Source organism: Thamnophis sirtalis, unplaced genomic scaffold (assembly GCF_051295495.1).
Source record: "Thamnophis sirtalis isolate CommonGarterSnake01/CBP01778 unplaced genomic scaffold, rThaSir2_p1.2 scaffold_6, whole genome shotgun sequence".
Lineage (NCBI taxonomy): Eukaryota > Metazoa > Chordata > Lepidosauria > Squamata > Natricidae > Thamnophis > Thamnophis sirtalis.
Window position 1 is genome coordinate 38340489 of NW_028261386.1, and position 24938 is coordinate 38365426.

Genomic DNA, 24938 nt, shown 5'->3' on the forward strand with positions numbered 1-24938 from the left:
AGAAAATCAGGGTCTTTATGACACTGGAAATCCTTTACTCTTCCACATGTGTTGAGCAAAGCAGGGGTGGGGGTGGATAGCTACCACCTGTTCTGCTTGTCTACTGTTGTTGATTTTCCAAGAATAAGAGAATAAAAGAGTTGGAAGGGACTTTGGAGGTCTTCTAGTCCAACTCCCTGCTCAAGCAGGAAACCCTATATCATTTCAGAAAAATGGTTGTCCATTTGTTTTCTTAAAAACCTCCAGTGTTGGAGCACCCACAACTTCTGGAGGCAAGTCATTCCACTCATTAATTGTTCTAACTGTTAGGAAAATTCTCCTTAGTTCTAGGTCAGTTCTCTCTTTGATTAGGTTCCAGCCATTGCTTCTTGTCCTACCTTCAGATGGTTTGGAGAATATGTTGACCCCTTCTTCTTTGTGACAGCCCCTTAGTTGTTGGAACACATTGGAACTGCTACCATGTCACCACTAGTCCTTCTTTTCATTAAACTAGACATACCCAATTCCTGCAACCATTTTTTGTATGTTTTAGCCTCCAGTTCCCTATTCAACTCTGTTGCTATTCTCTGTGCTCTTTCGGGAGGCAACTTTTTACCATCTTTCCAGAACATCTTGATGGATAATCTTTGTTAATTTGCCACTACCCAGATGTGCTGGACAACAGTTGCAATCCTCCCTAACTAGTGATCACACCAATGGATGGGTGAGACTGCAAATTAGGGGAGGCTCAACATCTGAGTACATACATAATTTGAAATGATATTCCAACCATGAAGATTGTGGCTTTCTTTTGGGCAGTCTAATTATTCTCATTTGCTTCAATAATTTCTGTATTTTTGCAGAACTATGAGCATCTTGTGTGAAAACTGCAACAAGCCAGTCAGAAGGCGAGAAGGCAAGGTTTCTGTTCCTATATATGTTCCTAGGAAGAAGATTTGTACTCCAAGGCCTTTCAGGTCAGTGAGATGATCTTGCAATCCTTTCTTTCCACTGGGGTTTAGAAGAGGGGAAAGATGCTTGTTGCAAGATCCTCCATTGGGTTCAAATATTACATTTTGGAGACAATGAAACAGTATGAACATAGTGAATCTTGGTGCCATTGTCATGTACTGTTCCTAAGGTCAATGGTTTGCAATGCTTCTATTACTATTAGTTGGTCTAAAACAGAGCTGCTATGTTGCTAAGTAGACAGGACATCCATTGTTTCCAAGACCAATTTACTCAGAGAAGTGTCTTTTTCAACTATATCTTGAAATCATCGTCAGAGGCCTTGCTCTTCAGTGTTTCTATTGCTCCTTTTAATTGGAAGAAGGTAACTTTTTCAATCATGGCAACAGCCTTCGTGGAATATTCCCCAACACTATTCTTTTGCCAAGATCATGAGCCAATTGAGTTCCATCACATTTACAGGGCACAAAGTTGGAGTAGATGCATGTACCATATTTCAAGCAGTTGTTTCATTACCCTACTTCTCATTTCACTTTTTAACTCGTTTTTTAGAGTCTCTGTGATTTCAAATATAAGTGAATATATTTTCATTTACCTAGATCTTTTATTCTTAATAGTTCTATTAAGTGTAGCATCTCGATTTTTAAAAAAAGATTTGCTTAATTTTGGGGTGCTGTAATTCTATTATTATTATTTTTTCCGTATTTGCCATTACCTTTGATATATCATTCTCTTTAAATTGATTTTTATCATTATTTTTGGATAATAGAATATTATCAGGAGACAATTAAATACCATAAAAACTAGCTATACGCTATCAGGTTACTGACAGCTCTTAGTGACCACATAGAATAGACAGTCCTTATAATGAGTCATAAATTATAGATTTAAATTTTTGTTTATATCAGTTTGTTAAATGCAATTATCTGTCCACTTTGGGTGGACAACTGCGGGTCAACCACCATACAACTTTTTAAAATAAAATATATTCAGAATGCTTCTTATTTAGGATATCCTGCCATATCCTGTTTCCTCAAAACCCACTTCTTTGATGCCTTTATCTGTCCACAATCAGAATATGAGGTAATTTTCTCTTACTTTGCTTCAACTGGGAATCAAAGGCACAGAATTAATGCTTTTGGAAAACCAATAACTTTGAATATTACCACAATTAACACAAGCAAAGAATTACTTTGCTGGAAATTAATATGCAGACTGCATGGAAATGCTTCAATACTTTTCATTAAGACTAGTCGGGTTCCTAGAGGGTCAGCAAACACTTAAAACAATTAGAATTATTTAGGACTTTAAAGAGCAACCTTCTATAAAATGTGCATTAGCACTCAGTGCAACTGAAGGAGAAATGAGACCAGAATTGCTGCATCTTGAAGCCTACCATTCTGTACCTACTGTCATATTTGGGAACTTTTAAAAGGGTGTTTTCTACCTGAGAGCATTGTAATAATCTAATCTGGACTTCGGAAAATAGATATATATTCCCAAATAGCATACACTGTCATAAAGTAGGCATTCTAATCTCTGTGAGGAAAACAGAATTCTGATGCTAATTAGAAGATAAAGTACACTTCATCAATCCTGCATATATCGTATTTCTTGCCTATTGGATCTAATATGTTGTTGTATGGCAGGTGTATGGAAATGTAATAGCTCAACCAATCAGAGGCTATGGTGCAGCCTTGACAGTAAGTCTCATTAAATGCAATAGGACCTTCTTCAAAGTAAACCTTTATAGGATCATGGTAGAAAATTCTCTTCTTACTAAACCAGCCACTGTTGTTGCTAGGATTTCTTCAGTGGCCAGATTTTTATGCCCACTAAATAAACACGGCTCATAACAGCTTTATAGGATTAGCACAGCTGTTCCAGAGCCTCTGCAAATCAATTGCTTCCTCTTCTGAAAGGCAGAGGCATGCCGAGCACTGAATGCCAGATGAAGAGCAGAGAAACTTCAGTTATAATGGCTTCACTTTTTAGGGCAGTGTTACTCAGTCTGGTGACTTTAAGATGTGTAGACTTCAACTCCCAGAATTTCCCACCCATGAAACTGGCAGAATGCAGTTGTTTTATAAGCTGTGGGTTGCCATGAGGAAAGGTTATGGGTGGAAATAGTCAATTCGGAAGCAAAAACATGGGACTGGTCAGACCTCTAGTGACTACTAAAGGAAATATCCTCAGGGTAGAAAATTGACTGACTAATTGGAATTGAGTTTTGGTAACGTATTAGCATCATCAACAATTACTTTTAAAGCACCTCAAATACATGAAGTTCTGGTTATCTGTGACAGAGTAGAGGTACTTGCCTTCAGGCTTATGATGATAATAATTTGCAGTGTGACCCAGACTCCAGCAAGGACTTGGATTAATTTAGTGATGCACAATGAGCACTTTGGATTAAATACGACTGGACTTAGGCTCACCACATCTTTTATTTAACAACAACAACAAAAAGCAGCTGGCTGTAAAGCTGAGCTTATTAAACCTTACAAGTTCTTTTGATACTTTAAGTTCTTTACCTTCAATTCTTTACACAAATTAATGGCTGCATGATGGTTGTCATGGGAACATAAGCTACAATGGTGTGTTGCATACTGAATTTTCCCAGAGTGGCTTGTTTTGGATAACGTCAAATCCTCTCAAATCAGTCTGCTCCTTTTCTTGTTTCCAAAATTCTTTGCTGCTGTCATTTATTTATTAATCACCATTTTCTAAGGTTTTTTTTTAAAGTGTTCCCTTATGAAGAGAATTTGTAGAGAAAATAATGAATATTTGGCTTTCTGAAAATCCAGGGCTAGCTTACACCTGGAGGAATGTTTCCTCAATGGAATTGGGGATGACTAGACAATAAGAGACAGGCAGGCCTCCTGTGCTTTTAGTCTGCATATAGATAAAAGGTAGGTAGCAGATGGTGGCCTTTTTCTGAGCTCTGTATGAAAGCTGCAAATTGTCCAGCTCATTCATGAAAAGCTTGGGATTCCTTTTGTGCTCCTTTGTGCCTAGTTCCCTCTTTTGTCAGACTCCTTTCACATCAACTGCCATGCTGCTGTTTCCAGCTTTACCAGTTTTCCAGCTTTCAGATGAAGTGCAGCAAATGACTGGATCTCATCGCCAAGAAAATCCAGTAGTGCTCACTGCCTTGATTCCTAATTTGCTAAAACCTTAAGAACACCAGGCAAATTGCCTGGCTTCATACATCACACTAAGCCAACTATATTTTTTATTGTAGCTCACTCTACAGCAAGAATGCCCTGGCAACATTTTGGAGCTTGTTTGTTTTTTGCTGTGTTCTCTTAAAGCTGCACTTTAGCCACCCCCTCCCCACCTAATTAGATCAGCCCCCAAGGTGCTGGCTGACTCGGCAAGCTATTAAAAATAGAGATACTCTGAAAAGCCTTTGAGACATGGATGCCATCAGTTTATAGATATATGTGAGTAAGGGTTGATTTAATTGCCTTTTTGTTTTTAATTTACTTTGTTTTGCTGCATATTGATGGATATATTGTAAACCTCTGAGGATATTTCTGTTTGCAGCAGGTATAAATCCAATAATAATAAATGCTACCTTTACATTAGGCCCAGCCTGAGTAAGATAGTCCTGTGTCATTCTTTGTTGTGCTTCTGTTAAAGTAGCATTTTTCCTTTATTCTTCCGTTCCTTGACAACAGCCTCAAGATGTACGTCTGTTAGCATCTGCCAATCATTACTTGGAATGAAGTCAGATGCCTACAACAAGAAACCAACAGTGGGGTGAATAGAAGGAACAGCTAGATAACAGAGTAGAATAGATCCCTCCAATAGATGGAGTGATCAATGATTGTAAGAAAGCCAAACTTGGCGGGATAGGGATCAACAATGGGATAGAAAAATCCATGCTGGTATAGTTTTATGTGGACACAAGAGAGGAAAGCAATTTAAAACTCTTATTCTCTTTCTTCTATTGAACTCATCTTCATCTGCTCTTCCCTGACTGCTCTTCAGTCAATCCAGAATGACTGAATGGCTTATTAGCTGTGTCCACATGATGTGCTAAACTATAAATAAGGCAATGAATTCAATGCACAAAACCCTGAAAATTGGGCAAATTGAGTAAATTGTGTTAACTTCAGCGTGAGCATGTCACGCAAGACCAGTCAGTAAGAATCGTAATGGGAGAACTTTGCCATCACATCCATGGCAGCAACTGCCTGGGGAAAAGACGATTTGAGTCTATGAATCATACTAAGGTGCTTTATTTGGTCTCAGCTTATTGTGTTAATGAATCCAGCTAATCTTATATTAAGTGAACTGGCACGCTCTGTCCCCTAACCAATCTGAAACCTTATTCTGGAAAAATGTGCACTATTTGTGCTGCATTTGCTCTCTGAAGACCCTTACAAACAGCCCTAATAAACCTCACAACTAAAACCCAGTGACAGTCTTTCTCATGAATTTATTGAATCCCTTTTTACGACAACTACATGTTGTGGCAGCAATTCCCTCACTATCTTTTGTCAACTCATAATTTCCATCTCTGTGGTTCCTTCGAAGACTTCATGGCAACCAGTGATCAGCACTGCTAGTCTTCAAACTCTCCCCATATCACAGCATTCCCCTCCCCATTAAAAAAAAACTTACCAATGAGCACTAAACTTCACTGACATACTGTGAGCTTGCTAGAAATGCTTAATTAGGGCACAGGGCATTTCACATGCAAAAGTCCACCTCCAAGAATAGATGTTTTATGATGGTACAGAAAAAAGCTTTGAAAGCTCTGTGCTGAACCTGCAATTTGATACATGTTTAATTTAGAGTAGGTCCCATTTAATGTAATGAGTTACTTCTGCATTAGATTCTGCTGTTAGGACAGTGGTAAAGAAGACTTTCACACTTTGATGTGACCAGAATAAATATTTATTTTAAGGAAAGACTTTTCAACACTTAAAGAATAGGAGTTATAATTAACATCCTGGTTTCATTTGTGAAAGCTGGATGACTTGCTTAAGGCCATGCCTTAAGCAAACTGATCGCAGCTAAGTAGTATTTGGGGTTCTCCGACTATGGAACATTTCAAATGTTAGTGAGTCCCTTGAGGATGCTGTTGAAAAGCTCTTTTTTGCATGTGGCAATTACAGTGGATACAATCATTAAAAACTGTTTCCCACCAGAGTAGGTCTGTTAATGGGCAGAGCTTTCATAATACCTGGTGACAGAAACACATGGTAAGGGCATGGCCTATCTCTAAAGCAGCTTTAAAACCCAAAGGTTTTAGGATGATTGTTGTCATTGTTTCATTGGCCATCCAAGCTGAAGCTAATGAGCCTTGCTTACATAGAGCTGCTGGGCACATTCCAACATTTTGATCCCAGGTCCCCATTCTAAATTTTGTATTCCCCAAACCTCCTCCTCAGCTAGCACTGGCCGTTTATTTGGCAGATATGTGCGAAAATTCTTAGCATGCTGATTCTGTTCTGATTTACAGTTTGACTCTGATTAAATTAACTAAGGTAAGATCATTTTAAGTATTACTACCTACCTTTATCATTAGGTACAATGACACAGGCAACTCAAGCAGCTGATGATAGCAGCCAAGGAGTAATTATATGCCTGCTGTTTTCTGAGGCAATGGGTTGTGTTTGTTCAATCATACTGAAAAGCTAGGAAACTGAACACATGGGAAGATTGCAAATGGACAAGGGTAAATAAAAGCCTTACTAAATCCAAATAAAGATAGATATTTCTCTTGAAAGCTCTTCCCAAGTCATGAAGATTTGCGTGTACATGCCTCTATCTATGTACACACAGTTACTCCACTTTTCCCATTATCTTTTCTGTCTCTTTTTAATGACTCAACTTACCCACACACCTCCAAAAAAGAAACCATGTGTCACTGAAAGATGACAATGTAGTTTTGAGATAGAAAACATGTGTTTGGAATTTCCTCCCTTAATTTCCACATAATAATATAGTTATGTGAGACCTATGTTACCAGGCAAAGTATCAGTCATAAGATTAGTTAATCACCATATCATCCCAAAAAGCAAAATCCATAGAAAGGAATGGAATAATGTTCAAATAAATATGCTTCTTACTTTAGAACTATGTGCATGTTCATAATGTGAAAACCGCAGAGGTTGGCTATGTGTAAATCAGATCCTCTGTCTAATCCAGTATTACTGAATCTTAGTAATTATAAGATCTGTGAACTTTAACTCCTTGAATTCCCCAGCCAGCATTTGGAATTCTGAGAATTGAAGTCCACACATCTTAAAGCTTCTGAAATTAAGAAATGTTTCTCTAATCTACTATGAGGAAACATATTTTAAAGGTTTGGAAATAGGAGAGGAACAAATGTGTATAGCTCATACTTTGCACTCTTGCAGGTCAACAAAAGGTGCCTCCAAGGCTCGTCGGGATCAGATCAATGTGGAGCTGCAGACTCTTCGGTCTCTTCTGCCCATCTCAGAACAAGAGAAGGAACAACTTTCATACCTTCACACCATGGCTCTGGTCTGCTTCCATATACGAGAGACTCAACTTTTTAATTCTGGTAAAAGAAAAATCCCAACTCTTTCTGTAACTTGTTTAATGAATGCCAGCTGACTACCCATGATCAAATTGCATTTCTCTAAACATCATTTGACTTTCCTATAAAAGTTTGATAAATTGCAGGAAGAAACGAATGTTCAATGGAATACACACCATGTCATATTATACAGTTTTTCACATACATAGAGATATATATCGAGATGTGACTAGTAATCACAGAAGCAGTTTACCAGTCTGTATTTAGAAACATAGCTAAGATTGTGAAGGGTTCATGGCATGTGTTGATTTTGTTTGTGGGAATGGAAGGGAGTACTGACTATGATGAATGTGAATGTCCTTTAGGAATTACAGGTAAGTAAAGAAGTCATCATTGCTCCTGAAAATAGAAAGTTCTCCCATTTCTGTTTAAGAGTCTCAATCTATCCCATTTCCCACAGAATTTAGATCTATATTTGAAAATGTTCCCCTGCAGACACAGAAAGTCAGAAAAATTCAGAGACATTTGTAGTCAAATCTTCTGCTGGCCAATTCAGATTTGGTTTGCATGTACCTTATAGGTTCCCTAAACTGTACATGGTTTTCTCTTGGCTTCACACAATGTAATCTGCACTAGCAATACAGTGGTGGGTTTCAAATTTTTTTAGAACCTCTTCTGTAGGTGTGGCCTGCTTTGTGGGAGTGGCTTGCTGGTCATGCAACCAAGTGGGAGTGGCTTGCCAGTCATGTGACTGGGTGGGCTTGACCATCTTGTAAAATGTGGTGAAACTCACTTAACAACGCTTTTGCTTAGCAACCAAAATGTTGGCTCAGAAACTCTGGCATTTGAAGCATGCAAGTCTTAAAGCTGTCAAGTTACAAGACCCTTGCACCCCTAACCCTTTAGAAAAAAACCCCAGGGATGTTCAAACTTGACAGCTTTAAGACTTTAAGGTTTAGATAGGACTCTTAGAGGCGGGCGAGGCGATTGGTGAGCCAGCGAATCAGTGAGCGGTGGGCGGGGCAAGCATGGTGCAGATGGGCAGGGGGAGGGAACTGGAACCGGTTCTAAAGAGCACGGTAGATTTGCGGAATCTCCTCTATACAAGAGGTTAGAACTGGCAGGAACCCACCACTGTAGCAATAGCACCTAGACCAGTTAATGCTGGCTGGGGAATTCTGGGAGTTGAAGTCCAGACATCTTCAAGTTGCCAAGGTTGAGAAACACTGACCTAGACTTATATTCCACTTCATAGTGCTTTACAGTCCTCTCTAAGGGGTTTACAGATCCAGTAAAATAAGGGGGGTTTCACTCTCATTTTACTGACTGTGGAAGGATGGCAGGATGGGTGAGATTTGACCTGGTTAGGCTTGAACTTTTGGCACTCAGCAGAGTTAGCCACAATTACACTGCATTCTAACAATTGTGCCACCATGGCTCATTATCTCAGATTGCACAGTTCTTGCATAAGGAAGGTGCCTAAAATACCCACTCCTTTTCATTTCTGTTTCCTAGACAGGTTTCCTTCCACTTTGGGTGTGTTTGTGAAGTTTTTGGGGGGAGGGGGCATATTTAAATATAGGAATGCACATTTATCCAAGTTGAAACTTCATCTAAATCCTTTCAAAATCATCTAGCTTCTTGATTCTACCATCTTTTATAGTTCTCTTGGAGCAACAATTTGATAAGCATTTTCTTCAAACTTCACCCCATGTCTTTGGTCGTTCTGCCCCCAAATGCCTGTAAGTCTGCATGTTATTTTAGAACACTAATCTTTTCTGCCTGCCACATATCGCCCCAAGTATAGTAATAGCTATGACTAATCTGTAGCACAATCACTTGACTACTATTTTATAAGGTTTTCTGGGAATGCAACCTGATCCAAAGAGATCCCAGAGTACCGTGCCTACATTAGATGTCCTGGGATCTAACTACTCTGATGGGATCAATATCTATCCACACTAGCTATGCTAACATTTTAAATCTTATGATTTCTTGTGATTCCTTGTCATTTATCATAACTGATATCTGAAGCAGTTGTATAAAACTGCAGCTATTGTAAACTGAGGAGATTTGTATTAATACTGCATTGGGAATCAAATCCCTTTCCTTTATGCTTTGCTACTGCTATAAAAGAATACAGTTAACCTGACATTATGCAAACTTAACAGCGGCATTTGCAGTGGGGGAAGAGGGAGGGTGGTTTTCCCAGTTGACACGATATTAGACATTGTGTTGTGATCTAACCTTTTCTTGTACAACATCTTCTTGCCTGTTTTGACTCTGTACTTCCTCTGTCTCCGTATGGACATTTCTATCCTCTACATCTGTTTTGCGAAGGAGCCTCCAATCTGCACTTATCTATGGGCTTTTCCTTACAACATGTGAGGTTAACTTAAACAATATACTTCATTCCAGACTTTAACCTTAGGATTGGATGTATATGACTTGGGGAGAAACAACTAGTAGCCTCTGGATTGCAAGTATGCCTACTGAGTCTTCAGCAATTCTCTGAGAATTCCTCACCCATTCCATACCTCAAACGCTTCACTGACTAGAAAATTAAAAGGGAGAGTTTTTTTTAACATGCTATTATTATTTTTGCTCCACTTTTACATCATAGTTCCAACTACTTTTACAGTTGAGTGCAGATTTCTGGCTGCCAAACCAAATGACTTGCAACATTTGGCTAGTAAAAATGTTCCTGCTATAATCCTTTGGAAGGTTTAAAACTTTTCATACATATTTTTCAGAGCAGCATTGCTATTCCAATATTGTGGGATTTTTTTTAATTATTATTTTTTTTTTATGGTTTTAAGTCAGTCACATCCTACTCTAAGTTTGCACTTGCAATTTAAATATGTCTGTATATATGATCAGGAAATGAAAATAGAGAAAAGATCTGATTCCATGTGTTACTAATGTTTGGTGCTGGATTGTTGTTTTTTTTAATTCAATGAATTTCAAACATGGATCTGCATTGTGTATAATTTGCATCCTTCTTTGTGCTTAAAGGAAGCATAGAATAGGGCATAAAAAGCAGCCATGCTGCCTGCAACAGCTGGCATTATCAACTCCTACATATTTTCCATCATGTCTTGTTTCCCCAAAGGTGTCTTTCACCTGCAGAGCTTTTTCTCTATCCCTTTTGTTTTGATGATTTTTTTTTTTTTACTTTTGAGGATCAGAGCATAAACCAACATTCCTTTGGTTGTATTTTGAATTCTTCTGGTATCTGTATTTTTGCAATATCCTTAGATAAAAAGAGAAAATGAAATGCATGATGACCTTCATAGTCTGTCACAATTATGTTCAAAAATGAGCAGGCTCTGTTTTGCTCAGTGCACCTCCTGAAACAAGATTTTTCCTATGTATAATATGAGGGAAGAGGTCATCTGGCAGAAAACAAGCCAGAATTGCATCTGCTTCATTACCACTGATCCTGTGGGAGAAAAATTCACTGTAATAGTTCAATTAGTAAAACTGACTAGACAGCTGATGACCTATTGACTCATCCTTTCAGGGAAATTTCCTTCCTAAACAGAGAAACAAAATGACCATTTTGGGGGGGGGGAGTAGGAGCAGGAATGAATTGCAACTTTCTGTTAGGTTCCCCATTGATTTTGCTTTTGGGGAGCATCAGAAATCATGATCATACGATAACTATGGTGACAATGCAGTGGCTACAACTTTATGAACACCTGGTGTGAAAATCTTTGAAATTTCAATTACACAGAGTAAAGAATCCTGAATTTTGTACACTTTATTTATGTTAGAGGATTTCAGGTTCCTTGATTCCAATTTTTTTTGCAGGATCCAATTTGTATCAGTCACCAGGACCAAAGGTTTATTTTTACAAGCTTTCGGGCTCCTGCTGGAACCCATCATCAGGGAACTTCTCTCTCTCAAGGATATGTGAACTGGTCTGTTCTATGCATCATATTTATATGATTCCTGGATGTGTGTAGCTTTTGCTTGTTAATTGGCATGTTGATGGTTGACTATTAAGTTTTTCATTGTTGTTTCCTTGTTCCGCCATACCAGAGGTGGGTTGCTCCCAATTCAACCCAGATCGGGCGAAATAGTAGTGGCGGCAGGAGGAGGCTCCGCCCACCTGCCCATCTGCAATGCACAGAAGTATCAGGCACATGCACAAGCACAAGCAAACCGATAGCACCGGAATTTGCAAGCCACCTCTGCGCCACACCCTCAACTCCTAAGTACCTGATAAACTGGTAATAAATCAACATTCCTATCGATTGACAAGGGACCCAATTCCCAGGCTTCAATCATTTTTCTGACTATTTTTTCCCTGCTCAACCAACAATCGTAGTAGCTGTGAAACTGAATGCATATGAGAACAGGAAATCGTTACTGTTTTCTATATAGAATTTTACTCAATGATGTGTAGAACCCATGTACCTCTCTCTTGTTTTCCCAGGTTCACATCAAATGACATCCGAAGAACCACCTTTTGCTGCTGCTGCTGCTGTAGATCCAGAACTGGTGCACTCACTTTCGGGGTTCATTCTCGCTCTCACTGCAAAGGGCAAATTGGCCTATGTCTCTGAGAATGTACTATATTTCCTTGGGTTTTCTGTGGTAAGCATCAATATTACAGAAGGTGAGGCACCCCAAAATGCCTTGTACTCAGCATGGACTTTAGAGATTAGACTTGGCAGGAATATAATGGAAGTTTCAATTCTGCTGCTAGTCCATTTTGTGTAATAGTAGTTTAAGACTGAATGTAAAAACCTTTCTAGCGTAGCTGCTCAATATTCTTTTAAACACAAATGGTTGAGTTTTTAGAATGCAAACTACGTTTGCTATTCTTAGCAACTATTAAATGTTAGAGCGTCATTTGCTTAAAACCCTGAAGCTTTTGTTAGAACCCTGCAGGATCCAAATATCCTTTTAAAAATACCTAACTTCCAGGACCATATTTTCATACTGAAATAGCATTTATTTCTAAGACATTCTTAGAGCAAAAGATCATTGCAAATAAGGTATTTTATCAAATATATTTTTTCTAGGTAGAACTCCTAGCACAAGGCAACTCCATCTTCGACCTCTTGAACAGCACAGCAAGCCGGATCATGCAAGAAAAACTCTCCTTTGCCCATCAGCATCCAGGCACTGGTGAGGACAAGAAGGGGTTGGCAAAAGATCTTTCCAGCTAGGGGGCAACTGAATCTTTTTTTGATAGAATTTTTCCCTAATTACTGAGTCAAATGCTCTCCATCTATTCTAGAGCTGGCAAAAAAACAATGCTGGCGTAACATTTATTGCCTATTGCCAATCCGTATGCTGCTTCTACTGCATCAGTTCTTGATATGCATGTTACACTAATATGTATAATTTTGACTTGGCACTGGAATTCCTAATTTCTAGGTAACAGCAAGCAATTTAAAGATGAGTCACTAACTCACACTGAACCCTGCTTCCTTCTTTGCTTGTGTAAGACAGTGGTAGCCTTGCCTAAAATAAGTGGAAATATATTTTCATGGGGCTCCTGCCTTACCTATATAGGCAAAGCTGAAGTGCTGTTAAAGCTAAGCTTTGCTCTTTGTTTGCCAGTACAAGCCATAGTGGATAGCCAACAGTGGGCAGTTGTTGGGCACCAAAACCAATGCCACCTCTCCTTCTGAATCATTCTAAAAATGCAAGTCTTTGCACTGGTAGGGAAGTTGATATGGTCTAGGAGTGCCATACATCCTTGAGCCAGCACTAATGTGTGGGATATTAGTTCATTTATCATATTAGGAGTTTTGAGAACCCTGTAGTGTACTGTATGGATCCAAACTGAGGGTTATTAAATTACTCTGGTCCAACAAACTGTACCCCTATTTTTGCTTGAAGAGCCTTCATCCTTTAAAGACACATCTAAAAGATGCATCTTGCTCTTCTTCCCAGCCTACAGCAGAAGACAGTTATGTTGAGGTTTTACTGATGTGATATGGAAATAGGCCACCTTCTCCCAAAACCAATATAGCTTTATGCACGTTCAATGTTATTTATGCTGCAATCGGGGTGATGAAAGGATTGGAATCTTCCCAGCTCCTTTTGACAGCTTTTGGTTACTGTGAACAAACCTATTTCTCTCCTACTCCAAGACCATTTTGGTTTATGCTATATATGGCATCAGGAGAGGAGCAGCAGTGTCCAGATTGCTTGAGAAAGTGTTAGACTCCTAGACCTTTCTAGAGCAAACTGCCTATCAGTTGGGCACTTACAGATCTGACAGACAGATTGCACCAAAATCTCTACTTGTATTATCATCTCCTCAGCCCCAGCCCTGTTACTGTGTGCAAAATGGTGGATATTCTTCCTACAAGTTGAAAAAACTTCTGATGATTGTATGTTAACACATCTACGCTAAACTACCAGTATTATTTCCAATGCAGAAACCTGGTCCATATTTAATCATGGTGTCTATAGGAGAGGCAAATATTAATTAGGGTTGTTGTCTTGTTCAAAGGAAGAGGAAAAATCTGCTACATTTTCTCCATTTTAGGTATTCTCCCATTCGGAAATTTTATTTTTAGATTTTTCTATAGAGAAAACGTTATGGCTATCAGAATGTCATGCTGTTAGAAAGGGGAGATTTCAACTGTAGCTGGAGCAATAAGAATGCATTTTAAATGTTTTTCCTTGTACTGCATTATAATACAAGCAATAATAGAAAAAGCAAAATGTTAAAAGGGACCTGTAAATAACTTGCAGTGTTTCTCCTCTTAAGTTAGTGTTGTAGTTAACAACTATTAAGCCTCTGTTTCAGGTTTTTGCTTCCTTAAAAAGTTGTGTTAATTTGCAGCATGATCTCATCCAGAGCCATATATACTGTATGAGATGGGTGACTACATAAATTTGAATAGTAAATAATTTAAAATAACAAAAATTTGGAGCAACACCTTTCTGTAATTACTTTTTCTTATCTGGGCCAAGATTTTGAATGTATCATTTTTCTTGGGAAAATGTGTACTGTATATAGGTATGCAATTCAGTAACCAGAATTATAAAGATTGTGAGTAAAGTGAGATGCATAGAATTATAGTAAAATTTAAAGCTAATTAGAAAAATATCATAACCCGTTCTTAAGCTGTCAACCGTGAATGTGAGAGGAAAGGCTCCATTTACAATTTATGCGAAGTTGTAACTTGTTTATTGAATGGTCTTATGATTGAGTTCACGCAATACATTAAAATCAAAAACAAATCACAAGACAGTTTTCATGATTACACTTTATCCGGCATTGCAAATTTCAATCTGTTCAAGTTATTATTCTTCATTTTATTCTGCAGAAATTGAATTCATCATTGAAATGCGTACCTCAAGAGCCTTTCGGATTAAGTATGGAAGGAACCGCCCAATAGTCATAAGAGGCAGATTCCTCCCACTTGACACACAGTTGACGTCCACCTCTCCTGCTCTGACTTTTGTTGCTTTCTGTGCTCCCATCCTTCATGGGGTTGAAGAAGGAGACAACATGTCCCAGAACTCCACCTTCGAGAGCCAGCATACATTAGACATGAAGATTGCTGAAATGACTGATAAGTAAGGCCAAAGCTTTTGTTTGTACATCTGTCTGGAAATGATATGAATAAAATTGCCAAATGTCCAGAAAAGGGAAATCTGCCTATATTTTACCTTGCATTCATTAGCAGGTAAAGTTTTCTGTAGCATGAAGACCTGGTAATACATGATGATTACGAAGTGTAAAACCCATAGAATCAAGGCTAAATATAGTACAGGTAATCCTTGATTTATGTACGTAATTGAGCCCACAATTTCACTCATAAGTTGTGATGGTTATAAAGTAGGTCAGCATGTGATCACACCCAATTTTATCACCTATTTAATGGCAGTTGTTAAGCAAACCCTTTTTTGTTGTTGTTGGAGACTGGAAGTAAAATGGCAAAAACTTTGAAAATTGCAGTTATATGATGGGGGGCACTGCAAATAGGTATAAAGGTCCAGTGTGGCACAGTGGTTAAAATGCAACAGTGCAGGCTAATTCTGCCAACTGCCAGCAGTTTGATTCTCATCAACTCAAGGTTGACTCAGCCTTCCATCCTTCTGAGGTCGGTAAAACAAGGACCCAGATTTTGGGGCGCAATAAACTGACTTTCTAAACTGCTTAGATTGGGCTGTGAAGCACTATGAAGCGGTATATAAGTCTAAGTGCTATTGCTATAAATGAGGGTTGGTTGCTGAACACCCAAAGTGTGGTTATGTGATTTCATGGGGGGCGGGCGGGGGTGTTAAGTGACTGGTCATAAGTCAAGGACTACATGTAAAGACTTCGAAATTCTATTCTGAATACAGGTAGTCCTTGACTTACAACAGTTTGTTTAGTGACCGTTCGTAGCTACAACAGCACTGAAACAAGTGATTTATGACTGTTTTTCCCACTTACAATTGTTGCAGCATCCCCATTGTCATGTGATCAAAATACGGATGTTTGGCAATTGGTTCCTATTTATGACAGTAGCAGTGTCCCAGGGTTACATGATTCCCTTCTGACAAGCAGTCAATGAGGAAGCCAGATTCATTTAATAACCATGTTACTAATTTAACAACTACAGTGATTCACTTAACAAGAAAAGTTGTAAAATGAGGCAAAACCCACTTAGCAAATTTCTAATTTAGCAACATAAATTCTGGGCTCAATTGTGGTCATACGTCGAGGACTACCTGCAGTAGCTTTTCCCACAATAAATATACGCTAGATGTTTATCTATCGTAATTGCCCATTTCACAATAGAAACATCACAAGGCTATTATTTATTAAATTATGTGATATGTTTTCTTTTCTCAATTCAGTGTTATTTATCACCTTGGTTATAAGAAAGAAGAATTAATTGGTCAGTCTTGGTATTGTCTCCTGCATCCTGAAGATACTGAAAGAGGGGCAAAGATGCACAAAAACCTGAGTGAGTACTGCATCTGGGACAGACTTAATAGCCTTCACTGGAGTCTGGCAAAGAAACGATTACACATTTCTGCTGTATCATAAGTATTTCCAATGAGCAACTTAGAGCAGTTTTTACATGGGCCATTAAAAATCCCATTATTCCTAATAATTTATCATATTATCTGAAGACAGCGGGAACCGTTATTCAATAACATATTCTTTGTTAACTATTGGACAATGTCCCTTTATTCTGTTCATTACATTTGTAAACCACCAAGGAAACACAAATCTTACAAATAAATAATAGCATTTCTGAATGGGTTACAAATTAAAAGCATGTACATGAGACCAATAAAATGCTGATAATAGAATGGGTTCTATAAAAACAAAACAAAGCTAGCTGTGCAATAGTACATAATAAAACCAGCAATCTTTCTCAGGCAGTTATCTTCAAGTATATTGGACTCCCATTATATATGGCCAGGATGGTTAGCCATACAGGCAAGGATTTTTGGTAGTTTAATTCAATCTCAACATTCTGAAGAATTGCTCTAGGCCAGTGGTTCCCAACCGTTTTTTGGCCATGCACCACGTAAGCATCTTTAACACCACCACCCCGTGACATATAATCCTCACTTTACTCAAAAAGTGAACTCTACTCATACAGAGGAAGCCTAAAAGGCCATTAACTTGGTTTAAACAAAGTTCAAATTGCCCCTTTAAAAATCAAATTGCCCTTCTGTGGGGCATGGGCCCCACATTGGGAATCACTGCTCTTGGCTAATATTTCTCAAACTTGGCAAATTTTAAGACATTGAGTCTTTATTGATTAGCCCTTGGGCCATATCAAAGTGCAAAATTCCAGAAACAAATTATTACTAAAATTTGATAAAAGCAATTTAAAATGAAATTTGATAAAATATTATTTAAAATGGAATAGGAATAAAATACGATTTAAAATGGAATTGAAATAAAATACAGTTTAAAATGGAATTGGAATAGAATACAATAATTTAAGATATAGATAAAATATGATAAAATTCTATTTCGGTGTCACCCCTGCAAAATACCCCAATCAGTTCCACATATGCAGATCTCAACTGAACCATTTTGTTTACTGTGCTGTTTTAAATGTTATTTTCCGGTTCTGGCTACACATAAGGCAAGTTGTTTTGATATGGGGATCCCAATGGGTCATTCGTTTGGTATATAGACCAAGGTACCTATCTCTCATTCCCTTATACAAGTAACAATCAAATAGGATGTGAGCCAGGTCTTCTGCTGCTCCACAAATGCAGAGACGCTCATTGTAGGGTATAGAATGGAATTTCCCATATCTGACCATTGTGTCAAGCTGTTCGAATCTCACTCGTGTTGCAAGTTAAGATGTGAGGACTTCAACTCCCAGTAGCCTGGCTGAGGAATTGGATAAAGAATACTGAGAGCTGAATTCCCCACATCTTAAAGTTGCCAAGTTTGAGAAATATGACTCTAGGCTTTCTTCTTTCTTCCTGTTATGTTAGGTTCATCTTGCTACATTTAGATGGCTTAGCTGGATATTTATTTTTCATGTTTGTAGTTTCAGGGCAGAGCACTGGGAAACACAAACAGAATGCAATCATACGTTTACGCTGCAAGGACCTGAGCTGGGTCTGGGTGCAAGTCACTGCACTGAGGGAGAATGGAAAAGGGAAGCTGATCACTTGCACAAACCACATCCTCAGGTAAAAACATTGACAGCTCAAGTGATGTTTACAGGTACTTCAGAACCAGGACTGAGTTCACAAATTGTGCTAAACCACAATGTGTTTGTTTCATTTGTGGGTTGAATATTGCATAAACTCAGCTACTTGTGGTTGAGTTACACATGCCATGTGGACTGCTACTAGATGTTTAGAGTGAAATGGCTGCATCAATCACCTGCATCATAATATCCAATCATTCAGTGGGGGGTTCCTACCAGCGTTACTACCGGTTTGCTGAGTGCCCGTGCACAATGGAATGAAAATTACTCAGAAAAAAAGGAAAACAGCTGAGGAGAGGCAATTCAAGCTGCAGCCCGGATCAGCTGGGCTTCAGAAGCTGGAATAAAGGTAAATATAACGGATGGGTTCCTGTCGGCATTACTACAGGTTCCACATGTGTGCACATTTGCAACTAAAAGGGTCTGCGCATGTACACATTAGAAAAGAAACAAAAAAATCATTTTTTCAATGAAGACTGTTCTGCACATGTGCAGAACAGAAAATCAAGATGGCGGCTGCAAGAATAAAACCATTTCGGGCGCACGTCCAGCAGAGTTACTACTCGGACGAACTGGTCCCAACCGTTAGGAACCCACCTCTGAAGTATAACCAAGAGAGAACCGGTTTGCTCTCTGTAGGCAGCACTACCAGTTCAGGCAAACTGGTCTCAACTGGTAGGAACCCACTACTGCAATCTTTGTCATCCTGTGAATCCCCATGGTTTGCTGAATAACCCACAGTTGACTGGTTTCATATATTTGTGTGAAGTCTTCAACCATGATTTACAAAGCACAGTAGCTGACACCACTAAGCCATAAATAAACCACATGATGGCTTAGCAAGATATAGAGATTTACACACCATTTGTAAATCATGGTTTTGAATTGAGCATAAAGTTTGAATATGTTAGTTTTGACTCATTCTAGACAAAGTATAGGATGACTATAATTGAATGATAAGGTCATAGATTACTAAAAATTTCCCACTAAAGCATTTGCTCCTTTCCTGATTCTTTTCATTTTCAGTTCTGCTGGAAGAAGGCATCAGGCAGAAATAGGATAGTACTTGATGGAAGTAATGGGTGAAATAAGCCATAGCTCTGTTGAAGGAAGCAGACATTTATGATTTCTGGTCTGCAGTCATAAATGTCTATTTGGAGACATTCAGTCTAACACAGAAATACATGCCACCACAAATACCATTATTTGTGTGGAAGATTTTTATATGGAAAGCTTGGATAAAATAACTAGAAGAAGTGATTTTTCTCAAGTGTCTGTAAAAACAGGACAAGCACTACTTAAATCAGAGATAAGCATATTAAGCAGTTCTATGTATCATAGTTTTCCAAATCGTATTCTTCATTGAATCTAATATCAAAAAGGCCATTTTTATCAGTCACTCCATTGCCTATATTAATTGACTGAAAAATTCCTATGAACCTAGTTTGATCTGTGATGACTCCATGGAGAGAGAGGCAGAGACAGATATTGGGAGAAATATGGGGGGGGGGGAGTGATATAGGAAGAGAGGGAGGGAGGGAGGGAGGGAGGGAGGGAGGGAGGGAGAGAGAGAGAGAGACTAGTTACAACCCTGCAATTTCATGGTGATTTCCTATAACTAAATCTACTCATATTTAGTTTTTCTACGATCAGTCAGATTCTGCTAGGTCTCATACAAACCATCGGAATGCTTTCTAAATAATGTAGACTACGCTTTCTCAGCCTGATATTCCTCGGGCATTTTTAAACTAGAGTTTCTAAATCTCCCAGTTAATTGTCCCTACACAATTATAATTGCGAAGGAACTGTCACATCAGATCAAAATCTTTTCTGCAAGTGATGCTTGAATTTAATTTTCAGGCGCCTTATTTTTCTCCTGACACATTGCTTATGTTTGTAATCTGAATTAGCTCAGTGTTACATTGGTTTTACAAATGGCTTCTTTTGCTTCCTATACTGCATTATTAATGTTCATAATGATATTTGGGGCTGTGAAAATGCCCTGAAGCTTGTAGTTCAGTTTTCTTACATATGATAAATAAAAGCTACATTTAGCCTAACGAAGCCTGTGAGTGATTTCCAGCGATGCTGGACTCCATGGAACTGTTTATATTTTCACAGGGACAAAGAAGCTCTCTACATCCAGAACCAAGACTCCACATGCAGAGGTGTTTCTCCAACTTTCTCCAAACAAAGCTATTGTTCTGGAAACACACTGCAGCCATTGAAGCCATATGAAGTCAACTTTTTCCATCAAGAGCCAGGTCTAGCCAGGGAAGGGACACTTGAATATTCTTCTTCTCAACTTCTAGAGACTTCTGATTTAAAAATGTTTCCTGCCCCTCTTCAATCTCCATTTCCAATCAGTATGACTGACCCTAGCATGAAGACTGAAGCCGTCAGTGTGGAGCTGTCTCAAGAAGCCCGATTTCCCTTTCTTTCTGCTGAAGGGCAGAAGTGTCTCTCATGCCCAGAAAGAGAAGATAGGTTGATCTCTTGTAACCCTGGTGGTCTCCCCTCACCAGAATACACATTTTCCTCTGACAGCAGCTTTTCTGTAGACTCTTCTTCATTTGCAGAAAGGCCATCTATAGGATTGTTCCCAGCAATGAATGTGAGTCCTGATTCAGACAGATGGGCTATCGGTATGCTAGCTGATCAAATCCATTCCCTGGCTGAAGTCTTCTCTCAGTACACCAAACAAAGGTCTCAGGAGTCTCTTGGCGTTCACTGGCCTGGACAACCTGCTGAGGCTGCCCCTCTAGCGGCAAGACAGGACTTGGGGGCTAACAGAGCCACTGACTTTTCAAAAGAAATATCAGTGGATGAAGAAACCATCACCAATATTTTAAACAATTTCTCAGAGCATGATTTCCAGAACCAAACCAGTTTTGAACAGAGACCAACAGGCCATTTTCACTTAGCAGATACCCAGTTGCAACTTTCTATGTACCAGACTCTTGTACCAGAAACAACTCCTTTGTCTTTCTCTGTATCATCTGAGTTCGATCTGCCTGATTCCCAGTGGGATGGAAAATTCTATAACATATATCAGCAAGGTAAGGCTCCCCTGTTACCACAGTAGTATCATTTAAAAACAGTACAACCACTGAAGTTAATATGATCCTGCACAGACTTTGTCATGTTTGAGTTAGGGTAGCATATGATTGGGTTGTTTTTTTAATGACACACACACACCATACTATTTTCTTTTAGGGTAAACAATGTTATGCAAAAATGAAGAAAAAAAATATGTGGTAGTAAGTGATGGCGAACCTTTTTTTCCTCGGGTGCCAAAAGTGTGTGTGTGCCGACACCCATAATGCAATGCCCTCCCACAGGCCCGACCCCGCATATGCACACATGACCCCCACTATGCTCCCCTTGCCTCCTGCGCATGTATGTGTGACCCCCATTTTGGTGCTAGCAGGCTTCCCTGAAACCGCACCCCCGCACTCCTTTTTTTGGTCCCAGGGGGCTTCAGGAAGGCCTGCTAGCACTAAAATGCGAGGTGGGGCCCCTACTCCCACGCAGGCACACGTGTCTCCCAGCAGAGACCTGAAAATCGGCTGGCGGGAGGCGTGCACGCATGCACAGTGGAGCTGACCTGGGAGACAGCTTGCGTGCCTGCAGAGATGGCTCCATGTGCCACCTGTGGCACGTGTGACATAGGTTCGCCATCATGGTGATAGTAAGTCAAATAAATTAAAGCTATAGGGGAAAAAAAGAACAGGGAACAGAACTTATTACTATTCAGTGAAGATTTCTAAATTTTTACACATTCTCAACAATTGTCGTAACACTGGTTCATACTTTTTATATGCTAGTGCTTTCATTCTTAATCACTTCAAAACTTTCCTGGAATTCCATTCTACAAATTCAGGTTATCTTCATTCAGATTACTACATCATTCCCCTTTCACAAGTAACACAGTATGCCTATCTTTTTTTCCATTTCATTAACTCATGCTCTTTCTCATTTATTTTTCTTACATCCCAAATCACAATCTTCCATATGCCATAGTCTTCACCACGTAGACCCATAGATGTTGATTTCTACATGCCCATCATAGACTCTTGGTTAATAGAGTCTTTCATATAATGCTTTTAATAAGATAACGTGCAGATTAAGTTCCCAGTCTTAATTATACCCATTCCACACCGAGCATGGTAAGAACAGTTTGTTTGTTTATTTGTTTGTTTGTTTGTTTGTAATCATTTACTCATGCCTGACATTTGATGACTCTATAGGCAAGTACTCTCCATGCTCTTCTACCAAACACAACTTCTTTCAATTGTATGTTTAGTTTTGCATCAGATTTGATGTTATTAAGCCAGCGTGTTCTTTCCTTGCCCCTTCTTTGTCTACTAACTATTCCCAGCATCATTGCCTTCTCCTATGAATTCGCATGCATACTATGGTCAATATAATACTGTAATAATAATACTGTAATAATACCATAAAACAGTATTAGATGATTTTGGTCTATTTGGCACAAACATGTTCATATTACTTTAAGCAAAAGGGATCTCGATTCTAGACACTATCTTACAAGTGAACATACTGTTGTCCACATCTCATGATATATAGTATAAATAATGCACATCTAGGATGTTGTACAATCACTGTGTCTTAAATCATGGTTTAATTCCGGAAATGGGCAACCTGAGGCCAAGTGTTGCAGGCAGCTCATGAGTTCACCCCAACATTTTTCTTTTTCTTTTGCATTCCTTGGAACAATGTATGAACACAGTTGCCAAAACCTGGTGTCATTTCAGGCATTTTACAGAATAAAATTCAAACACTAAAGTTTAAGCCCAAAGTAAGGTTAATATAATTTATCAGCAAGCAAAACCTTGAAATTTCCCCTCCCAGAATTCTATATCTGTTTATTTTGTACAAATCACAATTCTGCAGAGATTTTTATAAAGCAAAACTTGAATGGATTATTTATCTCACCCAGCAACCTGTCACTTTCATTTGTCTGAAAATCTGGTAAATATTACTTAGGTTTGTCAGATGACAATTCTGGAAAGAACACAGCGAGACCCCAATTGAGAGGGCTTGCCGTGTTACCTCACCACAGCAAAAAGCACAAGAATTTATGACAGGTTAAAGCTCTGCCAGTATATTCTCCCTATAAGACTTTGTTGCAAGCAAGTTGTATCTTTGGTCATGCAGGATTGATTTTTAGAAATAGGAGAACTCGGTATTTGACTGAAACAGTGCCTCCAAGGTATGTTTGAGAAGTAATTGCCATATTTTTTGGAGTATAAGACACACCAAGGTTTTGAAGAGGCAAATTTTAAAAAAGTTTTTGCACTGTGCAAACTTTCCAAAAATGGCCCGTTTTTTGTGAAAACAAGCCCATTTCCCCCCCAAAAAAGGGCATAAATAGCAATAGCAATAAGACTTATATACTGCTTCATAGGGCTTTCAGCCCTCTCTAAGCGGTTTAGAGAATCAGCATATCACCCCCACAGTCTGGTTCCTCATTTCACCCACCTCGGAAGGATGGAAGGCTGAGTCAACCTTGAGTCAGTGAGATTAGAACTGCTGAACTGCAGATAACAGTCAGCTGAAGTGGCCTGCAGTACTGCACCCTAACCACTGCGCCACCTCAGCTCTTTTGCCCTTAGATGGCTTGTAGAGAGCACCTAGGGTGTTGGGGTGGGCCAAAAATGAGCAAAAAATGGTCCATTTTTTGGTCATTTCTGCCCTCCCCAGCCCCCAGCAGCCCTGAAAGCTTGCCAGAGGCTATGCACGGCCATTTTGGTGAAGGGGCGGGGCTTCGGGAGGCGAAATATGCTGTATTCAGTATATAAGACGCACCCAGATTTTCAGCCTCTTTTTTGAGGGAAAAAGGTGCATCTTATAGTCCAAAAAATACGGTAGGGACTCATAGGAATACAGGTAGTCAACTTACAACAGTTCATTTAGTGACATTGCAGCATTCCCCTGGTCATGTGATTTACATTCGGATGCTTGACAACCGGTTCCTATTTATGAGTTGCAGTGTTCCGGGGTCATGTGATCCCCTTTTGTGACCTTCTAGCACTCAACGGGGAAGCCAGATTCACTTAACAACAGTGTTAACCACCGAAGTGATACACTTAAGAAATGTGGCAAGACAAGTCGTAACACACTTATCCAAATGTCTCACTAATCAACATATATTTTGGACTCAATTGAGGTCGTAAGTCAAGGACTACCTATATTCCACCCCAATCACGTTCCCAACCTCATGTTCGAAGGGGAAGAAAGAAATCCCCGTGGACTGCCATCTCACTGAACAAGCGGGGCCTTTTCCTATTCTTCTTCCACAGGGGTCCGATCGGAGGAAGCCGCCCCCTTTTGTTGACCCTTCGGGATGTCAGCGATTGCAAATCGCCTTCCAGTACGACTTGGGTCCCACCGATTTCAGCTGGCGTGATTAGGAATGAATCAGGAGTGATCGTGGCGCACAACTCAGGAGGAACGGAGCTCCCTGGCCCCGAGGAAAGGAAAGGAGGGAACTGGCACCCAATCAAGCCGCTGATAGCTGAACTAACTGAATTTCCTTTGCTCTTTATTCCTGATGCTACGGAGAGCAAACCGAAATGACTGTGACTAACTACTCCCGAGAGCAAATAGCCGATGGCGGAGCTTGTTGCAGGGCTCTCTTGCCGGGGGCGGGGGGAGGAAGCGGGCTGGCCCACTTGTTTGTAAATAAAAGCCGTTATTGGAAAACCTTCCCAAGTTCTTTCTGTTTATTGCGGTGACGTCAAGAGGAAGGCGGGGCGGACCCGGGGTAGGCTGGCTCCCTTCGGAAA

At 39.4% G+C, this 24938-nt stretch overlaps 1 protein-coding gene across 1 annotated transcript; it reads left to right on the plus strand.

Annotated features, from left to right (window-relative positions):
* Nucleotides 1-846: 846 nt before the first annotated feature.
* LOC148044948 (neuronal PAS domain-containing protein 4-like) lies at nucleotides 847-24782 on the plus strand. Its single transcript, XM_087719109.1, has 9 exons — nucleotides 847-956; nucleotides 7326-7492; nucleotides 11910-12070; nucleotides 12502-12607; nucleotides 14770-15022; nucleotides 16292-16401; nucleotides 17968-18106; nucleotides 20248-21185; nucleotides 24453-24782. Exons 1-9 carry the CDS (start codon nucleotides 847-849, stop codon nucleotides 24485-24487), a joined length of 2019 nt encoding a protein of 672 aa, XP_087575235.1. The 3' UTR covers nucleotides 24488-24782.
* Nucleotides 24783-24938: the final 156 nt, after the last annotated feature.